This window comes from Anolis carolinensis, chromosome 6 (assembly GCF_035594765.1).
Source record: "Anolis carolinensis isolate JA03-04 chromosome 6, rAnoCar3.1.pri, whole genome shotgun sequence".
NCBI classification, from domain to species: domain Eukaryota; kingdom Metazoa; phylum Chordata; class Lepidosauria; order Squamata; family Dactyloidae; genus Anolis; species Anolis carolinensis.
In genome coordinates this window covers 120291226-120306747 of record NC_085846.1, presented here as the reverse complement: position 1 = coordinate 120306747, position 15522 = coordinate 120291226, and the positions used below count along the sequence as shown (strand labels likewise).

Genomic DNA, 15522 nt, shown 5'->3' with positions numbered 1-15522 from the left:
TTGTTTGGAAGCATGCCCAACAAACAGAACACCAGAGCATGCAGGATCGGTAAATGTACATACCATAGAGTGTTGTACATGGAAATATCGGTACAGTAGAGTCTCACTTATCCAACATAAACGGGCTGGCAGAATGTTGGATAAGCAAATATGTTGGATAATAAGGAGAGATTAAGGAGAAGCCTATTAAACATCAAATTAGGTTATGATTTTACTAATTATGCACCAAAACATCATGTTATACAACAAATTTGACAGAAAAAGTAGTTCAGTATGCAGTAATGCTATGTAGTAATTACTGTATTTACGAATTTAGCACCAAAATATCACAATGAATTGAAAACACTGACTACAAAAATGCTTTGGATAATCCAGAACGTTGGATAAGCGAGTGTTGGATAAGTGAGACTCTACTGTAGTAACAAGAAATTCTTGATAGGATTCACAGTTTGTCTGGTTATGCTTTGTGATGACAACTACTGTACAGTATATAATAAATGTTCATTTTTTGTTCAACAATAAATGTAAATGGAAAATAAGACATCCCCTGAAAAATAAGACATCCCCTGAAAATAAGACCTGCTGCATCTTTGGGAGCAAACATTAATGTAAGACACTGTCTTATTTTCGGGGAAACACGGTAAGACCGGCTCTCTTCCACCCTCAGGGCCACGGCAAGGTCCCAAGTCACACAAAGCACGGAGAATCAGTGCAGTGGCGGTCAAGCTTGGGACCAAAGCTGCCCTTCTTCTCCCAGGAGTAGAAAGTTGGGAGTTTTCGGGCCTTCCTTTTGGAGGCTTCCTCTCCTAAAATCCCCAAAATGTTCTTTTTTAATAGTGTCATAAGTGACTCGAGACAAGTTGCTTCTGTTTGTGAGAGAATCGGCCGCCTACAAAGACGTTGCCCGGATGTGTTACCACCGTGCTGGGAGGCTAGGGCTGACAGATGGGAGCTCACCCCGTCTCACAGATTCGAACTTTCAACCTTCAGGACAACAGTTCAGCCCGCACAAGGGTTTGACACAGGCATGGGCCTGCTTTGGGCCCTCCTTCCAGGTGTTTTGGACTTCAACTCCCACCATTCCTGGCCTCAGGCCCTTTCCTTTTCCCCCTCAGCCGCTTAAGCGGCTGAGGGGGAAAAGGAAGGGGCCTGAGGCCAGGAATGGTGGGAGTTGAAGTCCAAAACACCTGGAGGGCTGAAGCCTCGGGTCCGCTCACCCGAAGGGACTCAGGGCGGCTTACAAGTGGCAATTGATGCCGTTACACCGTTATACAATGAATTAAAACGTTACAACAGTTAAAACAGTTATAAAATACAATATACAAAGTGCTTATGCCATTCATCCACCAGACCTTATACCAGACCGCATCGAAGCCAACACATACTTATTCTTCAAATGCCTGCATACATAGGTCTTCATTTTTTTCCTGAACCCCAGAAGGGATGGAGCCTGCCGAATGTCACTGGGGAGGGAGTTCCACAGCTGGGGAGCCACCACCCAGAAGGCCCTGTCTCTCGTTCCCACCGGCCGTGCCTGAGAGGCAGGTGGGACCAAGAGCAGGGCCTCTCCAGATGATCTTAAGGTTCTTGTGGGCTTTTTTTTTTCGTGTCAGGAGCAACCGGAGTTGCTTCTGGAGTGAGAGAATTGGCCGTCTGCAAGGACGTTGCCCAGGGGACGTTGCCCGGATGTTTTGATGTTTTACCATCCTTGTGGGAGGCTTCTCTCATGTCCCCGCATGGAGCTGGAGCTGAGAGAGGGAGCTCATCCACGCTCTCCCCGGGTGGGATTCGAACCTGGCAGCCTTCAGGTCAGCAACCCAACCTTCAAGTCACAAGGCTTTTATCCCCTAGGCCACCGGAGGCTCATAGGGGAGGATACGTTCGGACTGGTAAATTGGACCAGAACCGTTTAGGGCTTTGAAGGCCAAGACCAGCACTTTGAATTGGGCTCGGTAGCATATCAGCCACCAGTGGAGCTGGCTTAACAAGGGAGTAGTACGCTCCCTGTAAGCCGCCCCAGTTATTAGTCTGGCTGCCACCCGTTGTACTAATTGGAGCTTCCGGGCCGTCTTCAAAGGCAGCCCCACGTAGAGCGCGTTGCAGTAATCCAACCAGGATGTGACCAGAGCGTGGACCACCGTGGCCAAGTCAGACTTCCCAAGGTACGGGCACAGCTGGCGCACAAGTCTTAGTTGGGACACCAGCCCAGAGATGCGCCTTCCATCTTTTCACGGCAGATGTTTTGGGGACGGCAGCTCTGGCCAAACTCTGGAAGAAGGCCAGGCCACGCTTGGAGTCCAGGGATAGGACTCTCAATGGGCACCCATTCTGCACCCCCTCACCCTTTTGGAAGCCAAGCGAATGAGCCCCTTCTTTAGTGACACGTGGACAGCAAGAAGCCCCCCCCCCATACTTTGGAAGTGGCTGACCCCCCCCCCCCCCAATGCTACTATTCTATGATTCTATGATTCTATGATTTAATCATGTCAGAAGTGACCCCAGCCTAGTTCTCTTCCCTGGGGAAGAAGACCCCCTCCGTCCAGCCCACCCCCTCCACCATTGTGTTCCGTGATTGTCTTCTAGACCAGGACTCCCCAACCTTTGGTTGACCAGGGAGCCCTTGACCAGGGGCCACTTTCCAGCATTAGTACTCACTTGGGCCCCACTTGTGCAGAAGGGGGTCTAGAACAGTGGTCCTGTCATGATCCCCATCTCGTGCCATCTCCGGACACAGAGCGCTGGCACAGAACACATGCCCATGGGCCGAAAGGGAGGACAGGAGTATGAACCAGCCATAAAACTCAGTTGCCCTGAGGTGGGGGGAAAGAATGGGCAACCTCCAGGCCCATTGTAAGAATGATTTGTATCACTGTAGCGAGGGCCTATATAGGTGGGCAGTAGGGTAGACGCTTGTATTCCGAACAATAAGGTCGTATGGTATCTTCACTCTTTGTGTGAGTTTTCTAAAATACGGTCCGTGGCCTCACTGTTACTACTACGGATAATAACAAAGCCCAGTCAAAAAAAAGATTGTTTCTTGGTGTCTTCATTTTGAGGCCTGTTTCGGGGTCATTTGAGGTCAGATTCAGAAAATGGCATTGGAGAGACCACATCAGCTCTGGAGGATTAAACATGGTTTTCTGTGGGCGAGCAGACGGCCACTACTGGATATGGCATACGTTCTGTATCAGGAACTAGATCTGAGGTGGTCTGTCGCATGCAATTTTCTGAATCCGCACCCCAATAATCAAACCAAATCTAAAGTTGACCAAAAACTGATTCCTAGCCCTTTGGTCCTCACGCTGGAGAGTGGCCCCTGGTCAAGGGCTCCCTGGTCAACCAAAGGTTGGGGAGTCCTGGTCTAGAAGACAATCGGGGAACACAATGGTGGAGGGGTGGGCTGGACGGAGGGGTCTTCTTCCCCAGGGAAGAGAACTGGGCTGGGGTCCCAAGGCTCCCAAGGCCTCCAGGAGCCCAAACTTGGGGTGGGCTTCTCCTGTGTGCCTCCTCCCCCCAGACACACACTCCTGCCCCCCCCCCCTCAGGCTTGGGGCTGCATCCCGAGGCACAGCTGCCCAGAAAAGCCCCGCAGCTGCTCCAGGAAGAGAGGGAGGGAGGGGGAGGGAGGGAGGGAGGGGCAGCTGCGGAGGAGACCGGGGGGCGGGGGGCAGAGGGGGCGCCGGGCCTTCCTCTCACTGAACAGACTCCGGGCAAAAGTTTCCGAGGGTCCGCCTGGGAGGCAACGAGAAGCAAGCACTGCTCTGCCCGGGAGACCTACCCCCCCCCCCCCGTGGAGGCCCCAGAGGAGTCAGAAGGCGCCCCCCACCCCACCCCCCACCCCGCAAAGGCATCTCCCGCGCGGGAAGGGGGAGGGGCGCCCAAGGGGGGGGCGGGGCAGAGCGAGGCCCCCCTCCTTCTCCGGGCACCTGTTCGGGGCACGGCACGTGTTGGGGGCAGGGCGGGGCAGCCCCCTCCCTCTCCCCTCTCCCCCCCTCCCCCCCCGACTCACCACCCCATGGACCAGGAACTCGAAAAGTTTGCTCTTGGTGGCCTTCCGCGCCCCGCCAGTCACTTCCTCCGCGGCCATCGATCGCCCGCTCCGCCCCCCGCCCCCCGCCCTCTCTCCGGCGGGCGACGCGCAGGGAGGGGGGGGGCAAGGGAGGGGGGAGGGAGGGAGGGGGAGGAGAGGGGCCTGGCTCCCCTCCCTCCCTCCGCCTTCGCCGCCCCGGCCTCCTCCTCCTCCTCCTCCGCCCGGCCTCCGCCTTCGCCGCCTCCGGCCTCTCCGGCCTCTCTCTCTCTCTCTCTCTCTCTCTCTCTCTCAGTCTGCCGCCGGGCCAGGCCGAAGGGAGGGCGGGGGAGGGGAGGGGGAGGGGGAGGGGCAGGGCGGGGGGGGAGGGGTCCGCGCGGGGCGCTGCGAGGGGCGGCCGGACCCAGGCAGGCAGGCGCAGCTGCTGCGGCCCAAATTCCTCCGCCGAGAAGCACAAGCACAAGCGGAGGGAAGGGGAGGGCAGGGAGGGGAGGGGAGGGGAGGGGGAGGGGCGGGGGCGGGGCAGACCCTCGGCGGGCGGGCGGGCGGGCGGGCGGGCGGGCTCCCCTCCGCGCTCAGACCCCGAGCCGGACCGGGAAGGGGAGGGAGGGAGGGGGAGGGGAGGAGGAAGGAAGGAAGGAAGGAAGGAAGGAAGGAAGGAAGCAAAGGCGCAGGAAGGGGCCTCCCGCCCGCCCTCCCGCCCCCCCGCACAAAGGCTCCTCCCTCCCCCTCCCCCTCCCTTTCGGACGCCGCGCCCTCCCTCCCTCGCTGCCCCTCCCCCGCCGCTTCCGGCCTCCTCTCCGAAGGCATGCGCCCCCCCCACCGGCCCCCCCTCCCCCTCCGGAGCAGCCAGACCCCCCCTCCCCCCCAAATGCGCAGTGACCCCCGCCCGGGAGGCAGCGTGTGGGTGCCGGTCCCCCCGCCCCCCCTCCGGTCCCCTTCCCGTCCCCGCGGGGGCGCGCTTGCCGTCCTTCCCGGCGCGGCGGTGACCGGCATCTCCGTCGCTGGTCTCCCTGGCAACAGAGGCGGCGTTGCCAGGTAACGGGAGGGGCGTGGTACCCAAGGGAGGCTCAAAGGGAGGGGGGAGGGAGGGAGGGAGGGGACGCCCCTTCGGAGGGCGGGGCTGCGGAGGGCGTTCGCGCGGGAAGAAAGGGGGGGGAGGGAGGGGGAGGGGCAGAGGGCGCCCTCGGCTGCAGGGTCGCGGAGGCGGGAAAGGGACCCCCACCCCCAGGAAGAGCCCCTCTGCCCCTCCCCTGCGCCCCCCCCCCGTACCTCTGGAAGGGCGCATGCGCAGAGATTTCTTTTCCCTCTCCCGTGAAGGTCAGTCGAGCGGACGGCGGGAAGGCGGGTGACCATAAGCCCCCCCGCGCCTGAACACGCGCCTCCGGGACACGCCTCGTGGAAGCCTCGAGTTGGGGGGTCCTGGTGGGCCACCCAGTCCAACCCCACTCAGCCAAGAAGCAGGAAGATCGCCTTCAAAGCACCCCAACAGATGGCCATCCAGCCTCTGCTTCAAAGCCTCCGGAGAAGGAGCCTCCACCACACTCCCTCCGGGGCAGAGAGTTCCACTGCTGAACAGCAATCTCTCTCACACACAGTCAGGAAGTTCTTCCTGATGTTCAGGTGGAATCTCTTTCCTGTACTTTGAAGGCATTGCTCCATTGCGCATTCGTCTCCCTAGGACTTCCTTCCCCTCCCATCTTGATCCCTGGCCCTCATCCTGTCTCCTCTCTCTCAGCCTTCTCTCTCTCCTGCAGGCTCAACGTGCCCAGCGCTTTCAGCCACTCCTCATAGGGCTTGTTCTCCAGAGCCTTGACCCTTTGAGTCTCCCTCCTCTGGACACATTCGAGCTGAGAGTCAACATCTCCCTTCAGTTGCAGTGTCCAGAGTGGGACTCGGTGGGATTCCAGGCGTGGTCTGACCAAGGCGGAAGAGAAGAGAGGGAGCCGGACTTCCATCCCTGGATCCAGGCACCAGGCTCCTCTTGAGGCAGGACAGGATCCCGTTGGCTTTTTGAGCTGCCAATCACAGCTGGAGGACAGGCCTGGCACCAAAGGGAAGAGGGGAGTCCGTGGGGTGACCACCACTGGATCACAGTCGGGACTGAGGGGGAGGCGGCTTGGTCCCTCTTGCCCTTGGCCCTTTTGGCCACCCCACTCCGGCCCTCTTCCACCCAGTCCATCTCCAGCTTCCACCCAGCTGGACACAGGGCTATTATTCCAGGCAAAGAGGCCAGAGCAAAGCAGAAGAAAGGGCACCTTGGCACTCCTTAGGAGACCCTAGATTCCTATGGATGCACCCAGAATGGCCTTGGCTCCTTTAGCTGCCGCATCACACTCCTGGCTCACATTCAGCATGTGGCTAAACCGCTAGCTGCAGAACAATTCTGCCAATTGATAGGCCGGGTGAGCACCTGCCATTAGCCCCAGCTCCCTGTCCACCTAGCAGATCGAAAGCAGTAATGAGAGCAGATAAATACATACCGCTTTTAGCAGGGGGGTAATAAAAAGGCACCCTTAAGGACATCAGTCAGGAGGACATCTAAGGAAGACAAAGCTCCTCGGCATGGAAAATGGAGTGACAGCACACACACACACACACATACCCATGGCTGGAGTCAAGCACAGCCTCCAAGATGCTGGAAATAAGATGGGAAACGCCTTTACCTCTGTTTGTGTATTGTCTGTCCTTGTTAATTGTATAATGGCATTGAATGCTTGCCGTATGTGTGTTCTGTAGTTCGCCCTGAGTTCCCTCAGGGAGATAGAGGGGAATATAAATAAAGTATATTATTATTATTATTATTATTATTATTATTATTATTATTATTATTATTATTATTATGTTGAACAGTACTGGGCTCAGGACAGACCTCACCCCCCCTTTGTGGCCCCCACTGGGCCCTTGTCCCCTGGAAGAAGGAGGAGGAAGCGTTGGGCAGGAGTGCCCCTGGGTTCAGGGGGCGGGCCAATTCCCTGTCCAATTCACAGTAGCATTATCTGGCCCAGGCTGTTAGGAATTGTGGGAGTTGGAGTCCAAAACACCTGGAGGGCCCAAGTTTGCCAGTGCCTGGGCTAGCCCATATATGATTAGCTTTTTTGTGAGAATGTCATGGGGAGACTTGTCAAAGGTCTTACTGAAATCAAGATATGCTACATCCACAGCATTCCCTTGGTCTATGAAGCTAGCAACTCTATCCAAAAAATTAATATTCATCCAGCATGACTTGCTTTTGTTTGATGATTGTCAGTTCATCTGAAATGACTTCTGCCAGTTCTCTCAATATACATCTGCTCCTGGAGATGTGGCTTCGTTTAGATTAGCCAGGTATTCCTGTGCTGCCTTTACCTATTCTATGCCGCATTTCATCATCATCATCATCATTTAATTACTTATTAATCGCCCTCCATCCACGATGCTCTAGGCGATTTACAAGATAAAATTGTAAAGGATAAAAATACATACATACAAATATTGATAAAATTAACATAGATTAAAAGCTCTAGTAAAGAGCCAGGTCTTGAGTGCGAGGGTAAAAGGCCCCAACTCACGCATGGCTCTCATATGGGGTGGCAAGGGCGCATTTCCCCCGTTGCGTTATTTACTCCATTGTCCCCAAGTTGAGCACTGTTTGGCTCAGTCTTCTCCTAGAACCATAGAATCCTAGAGTTGGAAGAGACCTGGTGGCCCATCCAGTCCAACTCCATTCTGCCAAGAAGCAGGAAATTGCATTCAAAGCAGCCCTGACAGATGGCCATCCGGTGTCCTCCACACTCTGGGGCAGAGAGTTCCACTGCTGAGCAGCTTTCACAGTTAGTAAGGTTTTAGTAATGTATAGGTCGAATCTCCTTCCATGTAATTTGAAGCCATTGTTCCACGTCTTAGTCTTTTATGACTTCCAGTCACATGGCCCTCATCCTGTCTCCTCTCTCTCTGTCTTCTCTTTTGCATGCTAAACATGCCCAGCTACTTAAGCTGCTCCTCACAGGGCTTGTTCTCCAGATCCTAAAAGGTAAAGAACCTGTTGAGTAACTTTGCCTTTTCTCTGTCCCATCAGCCTTTCACCTTCTTGTTCAGGCAACGGCCCCCGCTGTTTCCTCCTCCTTCCTCTTGCTCAGGAGAAAGCTCCCCAAACCCCTTCCTTACTGTTTTGAACCTCCCTAGCATGTCTGAACTCATTCTGCGCTTTGGCCTTTCTGGCTTTCTCCCTGCATGCGCTGGCTATTTCTGGCATTCTGGTTCCTTTAAACCTTTCCTAGTCTCTCTCCTTGTTGGAAAAGCTTGAAACTGTGCCACCCATATCCCACTTTCAAGAAACTCCTCTCCATCGTGGACTCCTCGGGAGAAGATAGTCGCTCCCACCTGAGGATCCTGCCACGTCCAGCCTGTCTCTCCCTTCCTGGCCTGCCTCCTTGAACAAAAAAGAGACAGAACGAGGGCCTGGGCACCAGGCCCTTCAGCTTCTCACCCATAGATCACCTGTGAGACCTCCTGAGGGAGATGCCTTGCAGGGCCATTGGTTCCCACAGGGACCAGAAGGAAGGAAAGGGCTTAGGTCTGTGGGCTTGGCAAGCTTCTTCTGCCTCTTTGTTCCATCATAGGGACCGCAAACGCCTGGAGGCACCTGGGGTCAGACCCTTGGCAGTGAGACCCCTGCCAGGAAGGGCCCACCCCCTTGGAGCCGTGGCAGGGGCCCTTCTTCCAGGGGCCCTACTCATTCCAGGGGCCCTACTCATTCCCCGAGATGAGCACTGTGGTTTCTCTTGCTCTTCTGCACCATCCATGGTGCTGGGGGAAGGTCCAAATGGATTCTGGAGCTCCAAACTCAGAATGATTCCTCGTCCATCCACATCTACTTTCCTCCAAGTGTTGCCCTCCTCTGTTTGGGACGTGGCTTCCTCCTCAGAGACGTCCCCTGAGGTTCCTCATCCAGGAGTGTCAGCTCTGACCAAGGAAACCTCCGTCAGTCCCCAAGCTTCTGTAGGGTTGCTCTTAAGTTGAATTTGTATGTCAGTCAAAACAGGTACATTCTGAAGTGTAACTCCTGTATAAGTTTTGGATTGCATAGGGAAGGGGCAGCACTCCTGCGGAGTTGGTTTTGCTGCCTGTGCCCCTCTTCAGATATCACCTCACTTCCTGTCCCTGTGAAAACTGGGTTTTGGAAAATCTGGCTTGTGGATTGTAGGTAGAGCTTTCCCATGAGAAAAACTCTTCCAGGAGTGAGTTCCCCTTCTCTTCCTTCCTTCCTTCCTTCCTTCCTTCCTTCCTTCCTTCCTTCCTTCCTTCCTTCCTCCTGCAGGGCAGATGCACAGAATCCTAGAATCCTAGAGTTGGAAGAGACCTCATGGGCCATCCAGCCCAACCCCATTCTGCCAAGAAGCAGGAAAACACATTCAAAGTCCCCCCGACAGATGGCCAGCCGGCCTCTGCTTAAAAGCCCCCAAAGAAGGAGCCTCCACCACAGTCCGCGGCAGAGAGTTCCACTGCCGAACAGCCCTTCTCACAGTCAGGAAGTTCTTCCTCGTGTTCAGGTAGAATCTCCTTACCTGCACTTTAAAGCTATTGTTCCATTGCGTCCTAGTCTCCAGGGCAGCAGAAAACAAGCTTGCTCCCTCCTCCCTGTGACTTCTTTCCCCTCACATATTTATACATGGCCCTCATCATTCCTCCTCTCAGCTTTCTCTTCTGCAGGCTAAACATGCCCAGCTCTTTCAGCCGCTCCTCATAGGGATTCTTGTTCTCCAGACCATTGATCTTTTGAGTCGGCCTCCTCTGGACACATTCCAGCTTGTCAACATCTCCTTTCAATGGCGGTGACCAGAATGGGACACAATGTGATTCCAGGTGTGGTCTGGTTCCTCTCACTTCCTGTTGCCTCACCCCCCGTTCCTCACTAGGAACTGTGTTTCACTCTGTCCTGTTTACGTCACATCCCTTTGAAGTTAGTAGAAATGTGAATCTTTAGGGACACTAACTTCTCATTGGTCAGAATGTCTTTTATGGCCCCAATAAACTGGACCATGAAGTTGGAACCATTTTGGTTCTCTCTTCTCCCTTTGTTCTTCTAGCTAACAAGCAGCATCTTGCTGTCTCTCCTGGCAAGATGTAACTATTTAGATGTTTGTTATTTTTCCTTTCTTATTTTTCCTTAGAAACCAGTCTAGAGTAGACTACACAGCTCCCAAGCCTTTCTATCTACAATGGAGTTCTTTTTACCTGAATAAATGTTTTTGAACTTTTACTGAGACTCTGCACTCCATTGTCATCCTAAGCTGAAAGGCTTCTCTTGCTCACCCCGTGTAAGTAACTGTTGCATTTGAAAGCTTTTGCTTTTGCTACTCTGCTACATTTTGGTGGAATCTCCCCCAGAGAGGGTTAAATTGAGTCTACCCACTCAGAGAGATTACCACAACAATGTGTAAGTCGGATGTTTGCAACCCACCAGGGACTGCCGGTAGATGCACAAGCCTGCGTCTGCTGGGTCTTCCCCCGCAAGAGGGCCACCATCAAGTTGCCCCTGGTGCAGGTATAGCTCCCCACATCTTCTGTCAAGAACACGGGCATTCCACAGCTGGCCAAATACAAACAAAAGCCTTTAACAAACAGTGGAGAAGTAAAGAATGAGCCCCTTCCGCACTCCAAAAAAACCCCACAGCTCACCTTCTGCTCTCTCCCCAGAGGCCCAGGTGGCACCTGCCTTTCCCTGCACCAGGGGATTCATGTGACCTGCGCCTGGAGTCAGTCTGAACCCTGGCAGGCTCTCCATTCTGGGCCCTGAGGGGTCAGTGTGGGCCCCAGCAGCAGCCAGGCCAGCATGGTTGTGGTCCAAGGCCAAAAGGCCAGCGTCCCTTGCTCTAGGTGGGGCCAGGTGGGCACGCTCTGAGTTGGCACTTCTCGTGCAGTGGATTCCTTCTTGTTCTGGTGGGCATTTCTCCGGTTTCTCTCTAGATCTCACAGTGTGTCATTTTATGGTGAGACTGCTCTTGGTGGGGGCGGAAACTAGAAGGCAGGTGAGAGCCGCTTTTGCTTTTCTGCAAACCTGGCAGACCTGGACCCACTCTCTGCCCATGAGGAGGGGAAACGCTGAAGGGCAGGAGCCCCACAAGGGGAGGAGAGGCCTGGAAAAGGGGGGGCACTGTGGCTTCGAAGGGGCTTCGGGGAGCAGCCCTCCGGCAGCACAAGCCCTTCTGAATGGCAACAGAAACATGATGGAGCTTCCTCCCTGCGCATCAAGCCATGGGGAGCTGCCCCACGAGGGTGCTTGAGGGGAGGGGAGGGGAGGGAAGGGCAGGCGGGACTTGGTGCCCACAGATGACCGCTCAAGGATGGAGAGGAGAACCCTTGGATGGAAACGGGAAGGAACAGCAAAAGAGAGGACCTGGACACCAGGAAAAAGTTCCAGAAGAAAGCATCCAACAGTCAAAAATGCCAAGAGCACTAAAATCAACCTGGTTTCTCAAAAACATGTCATGCCAAGCTAGTCGTGTCATTTTTTTCATAGAATGGAAAGTTTTATAGACCAAGGAAATGCTGTAGATGTGTAGGTTTCAGAAAGGTTTTGGGTGAGGTCTTCCATGACATTCTTGCAAGCTAATGGGTGAACTGCAAGACAATGCTACTGGGAGGTGGGCTGGGCCAGGCTTACCACAGCAGGCTAAACCATTAGCTGAAGAACAATCTTGCCAACCTGGCTTGGAGTAAGCACCCACCATCAGCCCCAGCTCACCTTCCCACCTAGCAGGTCGAAAGCAGAAATGCGAGTAGGTAAATAGGTACCACTTTTAGCGGGGAGAAAATAAAGGTGACGTTAAGGACATTGGGAGGAAGCTCCTCGGCATGGGAGATGGAGCAACAACACACACACACCTGTTGGTGGAGTTGAACACAGCCTCCAAGGTGCCGGAAATAAGATGGGGAAGACTGCCTTGACCTCAGTTTGTGTTGTCTGTCCTTGTTAATTGTATAACTGGCACTGAATGTATGTCGTAGGTGTGCTCTGTAAGCTGCTCTGAGTCCCCTTTGGGGTGAGAATACTGTAAATAAATACTATAAATAAATAAATACTATAAATAAATAAATACTATAAATAAATAGGGAATGGGTTAACTGGCCGAAGCAAAAGGTGTTTCTGTCCAATGGATCCTCCTCCTCCTTCCTGGAGAGAAGGGGCCACTGGAGGCCATAAAGAGGGCCCTGGCCTGGGTCTTTCAGGGCTTCCGACATGGTGGTTGTGAGAGTGATCCAGCAGCCAGGTTTTGAAGCTGCCAGGCTATTCAACGCTAATCAAGCTGGCCAACTGCAACCTTCACACTTGCCTCAAACAAACAAGAGTTCCTTCTTTCTCTCACCATGGACATTATTCCACAGGTATATAGATAAACCCCACTTGCCTAGTTTCCAACAGACCTCATAACTTCTGAAGGTGCCTGCCATAGATGTGGGCGAAACGTCAGGAGAGAATGCTTCTGGGACATGGCCAGAGAGCACGGGAAACTCACAGCAAACCAGTGATTCTGGCCATGAAAGCCTTTGACAACACTCCTTCCTTCCTCGTTTCCTTGCCTGTTTCCGCCCTCCCTTCAGCTGCTCTGGAGTCTCCTCTGCTCCGGATGTGGCCGCTGCCTTTTGCCTCTGCTCTGCCTGCAGCACTGGGCTGTCTTTTGGGGGAAAGGCAAGTGGCCTCTGGGCACCACGAGGGTCAACAGGAGGCCGGGCCCAGGCGCAGAACCGCTATGCCGTGATTGGGGAAGCACGCCTCCTGGTGGCCGGAGCGTGCCATGGCAGCCCTGCAGGAAAGGGGCAGGTCTCTCTCCCCCCCCCCAGGCCCCTTCCTCCCTCCTCGCTGAGGTCTTCCACTTCAACCCCCTCCCTTGGCACCACCAGGGCCCCAAAAACATTCCTTTCATATAGATAAGTAGGCTGGATGTGTGGCCCTAGAACAGGCATGGACAAACCTGGGCCCTCCAGGTGTTTGGACTTCAACTCACACAATTCCTAACAGCTTACTGGCTGTTAGGAATTGTGGGAGTTAAAGTCCAAAACACCTGGAGTTGCCCCAGAGGAGAGCAACTAAAATGATCAAAGGTCTGGAGAACAAGCCCTATGAGGAGCGGCTTAAAGAGCTGGGCATGTTTAGCTTGCAGAAGAGAAGGCTGAGAGGAGACATGAGAGCCATGTACAAATACGTGAAGGGAAATCAGAGGAAGGAGGGAGGGAGCTTGTTTTCTGCTGCCCTGCAGACTAGGACGCTATGGAACAATGGCTTCAAACTACAGGAAAGGAAGGAGATTCCACCTGAACATCAGGAAGAACTTCCTCACTGTGAGAAGGGCTGTTCAGCAGTGGAACTCTCTGCCCCAGACTGTGGTGGAGGCTCCTTCCTTGGAGCTTTGAAGCAGAGGCTGGATGGCCATCTGTCGGGGGTGCTTTGAACGCGATTTCCTGCTACCTGGCAGGGGATTGGACTGGATGGCCCATGAAGTCTCTTCCAACTCTATGATTCTATGATTATGTTTGCCCATGCCTGCCTTAGAATCCTAGATTTGGAAGAGACCTGGTGGGCCACCCAGTCCAACCCCATTCTGCCAAGAAGCAGGAAAATCGCATTCAGAGCACCCCCAACAGATGACCACTCAGCCTCTGCTTAAAAGCCTCCAAAGAAGGAGCCTCCACTACACTCTGGGGCAGAGAGTTCCACTGCTTAACAGCTCTTTCTCTCACCGTGAGGAACTTCTTCCCCATGTTCAGGTGGAATCTCCTTGCCTTCCTGTAGTTTGAAGCCCTTGTTCCATGGCGTCCTAGTCTGCAGGGCAGCAGAAAGGAAGCCCCCTCCCTCCTCCCTGGGGCTTCCTTCTCCTCACCTCTTGAACCCTGCCCTTCCTCCTGTCCCCTCTCTCTCAGTCTTCTCTCCTGCAGGCTCAACATGCCCAGTTCTTTCAGCCGCTCCTCACAGGGATTCTTGTTCTCCAGACCCTGGATCCTTAGAGTCTCCCTCTTCCTCTGGACACTTTCCAGCTGAGTGCCAACCTCTCCCTTCCCTGGCTGTGCCCAGAATGGGACACGGGGGGGTTCCAGGTAGAGTGGCCTGACCAAGGCAGGAGAGAATAGAAGGGGAGCAGGGCTTCCACCCCTGGATCCAGGCACGAGGCTCCTCTTGATGCAGGACAGGATCCCACTGGCTCTCATGACGAGGAGCCTCGTGCCTTGACCCAGAGGTGGGAGTCCTGCTCCCCCGTCTCCTATTCTGCCTTGGTCAGACCACTCTACCTGGAATCCCCCCGTGTCCACCGCCGCGGAAGAGACAGGTTCAGTCGGAATGTGCGCAGAGAGGGCGACCCTCTTGGGTCTCGGGCAGGCCTTTCGGAGATCGATGACCCAGGGGTCCCAAAGGGGCGCTCTTGAGCCTGAAAGGGGGGGGGGGATCTGGCCAAACCGCTTTCAGCATTGGGGGGCGCCATTGTCAATGTTTAATGTCAATAACTCGGCGGGCGAGCGGGCGGGGGCACCTGCAGCCTGTCAATAAGGGGAGGGGGGTCGTGGGGACTCGGGGGCAGCTCGGGGGGCCATGAATGGTGGGGGCAGCCTGCCAGCCCAGCTCCCCCTGCCCTCTGCCCCGAAACGCGCGACACAAAGGGTCCCGACCCCCGGGGCCTGGGGAAGGAGGGGGGAGGAGGATGAGGGGGGGGGGGAGGAGGAGAGGAGCCGCCCCCGCCCCTTCGCCCCATCCCTCCCTCCCTCCCTCCCTCCGGCCCCGAGGACCTCCCCCCGAGCAGCCCGGCCCCTCGCTTGCTTACCCTTCGGACGCCGATGCCGCCTTCCTGCCGCCTCCGCCGGGCGCTGCCCTCCGCTGCCTCCGCTGCCTCCGCCGGCCCCTCGTTTGCCGCCCGGGCCCTCTGCGGCGCGGCCCCGGCGCCTCCCGGGATGCGTCACGCGGGGACGGGGGGCGAGAAGGAAGGAAGAGGCGCCGCCAGAGAGAGAGGGAGGGAGGGAGGGAGGGAGGGAGGGAGGGAGCCCGCCGCGCAGACAGTCGCCTCCTCCGCCGGGTCCGAGCCGCCCTCCGCCCCGAGGAAGACGAGGAAGAGGAGGAGGAGGAGGAGGAGACAAAGGAGCGCCGCCGCCGCCGCCGCCCCGCTTCCTTCCTCCCCTCCTTCCTTCCTCCCTTCCTTCCTTCCTTCCTTCCTTCCTTCCTTCCTTCGCTCGCCCGCCCGCCCGCCCGCCCGCTCACCGCCCAGAGCCTCCTGCCGCCGATGCTGCTGCTGCTGCTGCTGTTGCTGCCGATGCGGCCGCCCGTCGGGTTTCCATGGGAACCGTATAATATGCCCAGTTTCCCGTTGCTGGGGAGACGGAGGGAGAGCGAGGCCGCCCAGGAGAGGGTGCCGTCCGAGGACACGGGACGGGGGGAGGGGGCTTGGGCGGGGGGGGGCCCAGACGGGAAGAGGGAGCAAGAGCGAGAGGACCCACCCACCCACTCCCACACCTCTCCCCCCTTCATCATA

General features: G+C 55.7%; 2 protein-coding genes across 4 annotated transcripts in view; one reads left to right on the top strand and one right to left on the bottom strand.

The window, feature by feature from the left end:
- The window catches only part of smarcd3 (SWI/SNF related, matrix associated, actin dependent regulator of chromatin, subfamily d, member 3), a 32164-nt gene extending 17097 nt beyond the window's left edge, over positions 1-15067 (bottom strand). Inside the window, exon 1 of one of the 3 annotated variants that reach the window (XM_062958185.1) lies at positions 14821-15067. Coding sequence is in view for 2 of the 3 variants with exons in the window: in XM_062958184.1 (XP_062814254.1) it covers positions 4010-4087 (78 nt within the window). In the remaining variant the exon portion in view is untranslated. Of the gene's footprint in view, positions 1-4009; positions 4335-4993; positions 5079-14820 lie in introns of those variants that run through there. The other 2 variants (XM_062958183.1, XM_062958184.1) reach the window with 2 other exon arrangements.
- Positions 4734-6828, top strand: LOC134292632 (uncharacterized). Its single transcript, XM_062958189.1, has 3 exons — positions 4734-5065; positions 5348-5650; positions 5785-6828. The coding sequence occupies exons 1-3, from the start codon at positions 4836-4838 to the stop codon at positions 5819-5821; spliced, it is 570 nt and encodes a 189-aa protein (XP_062814259.1). The 5' UTR covers positions 4734-4835; the 3' UTR covers positions 5822-6828.
- Positions 15068-15522: the final 455 nt, after the last annotated feature.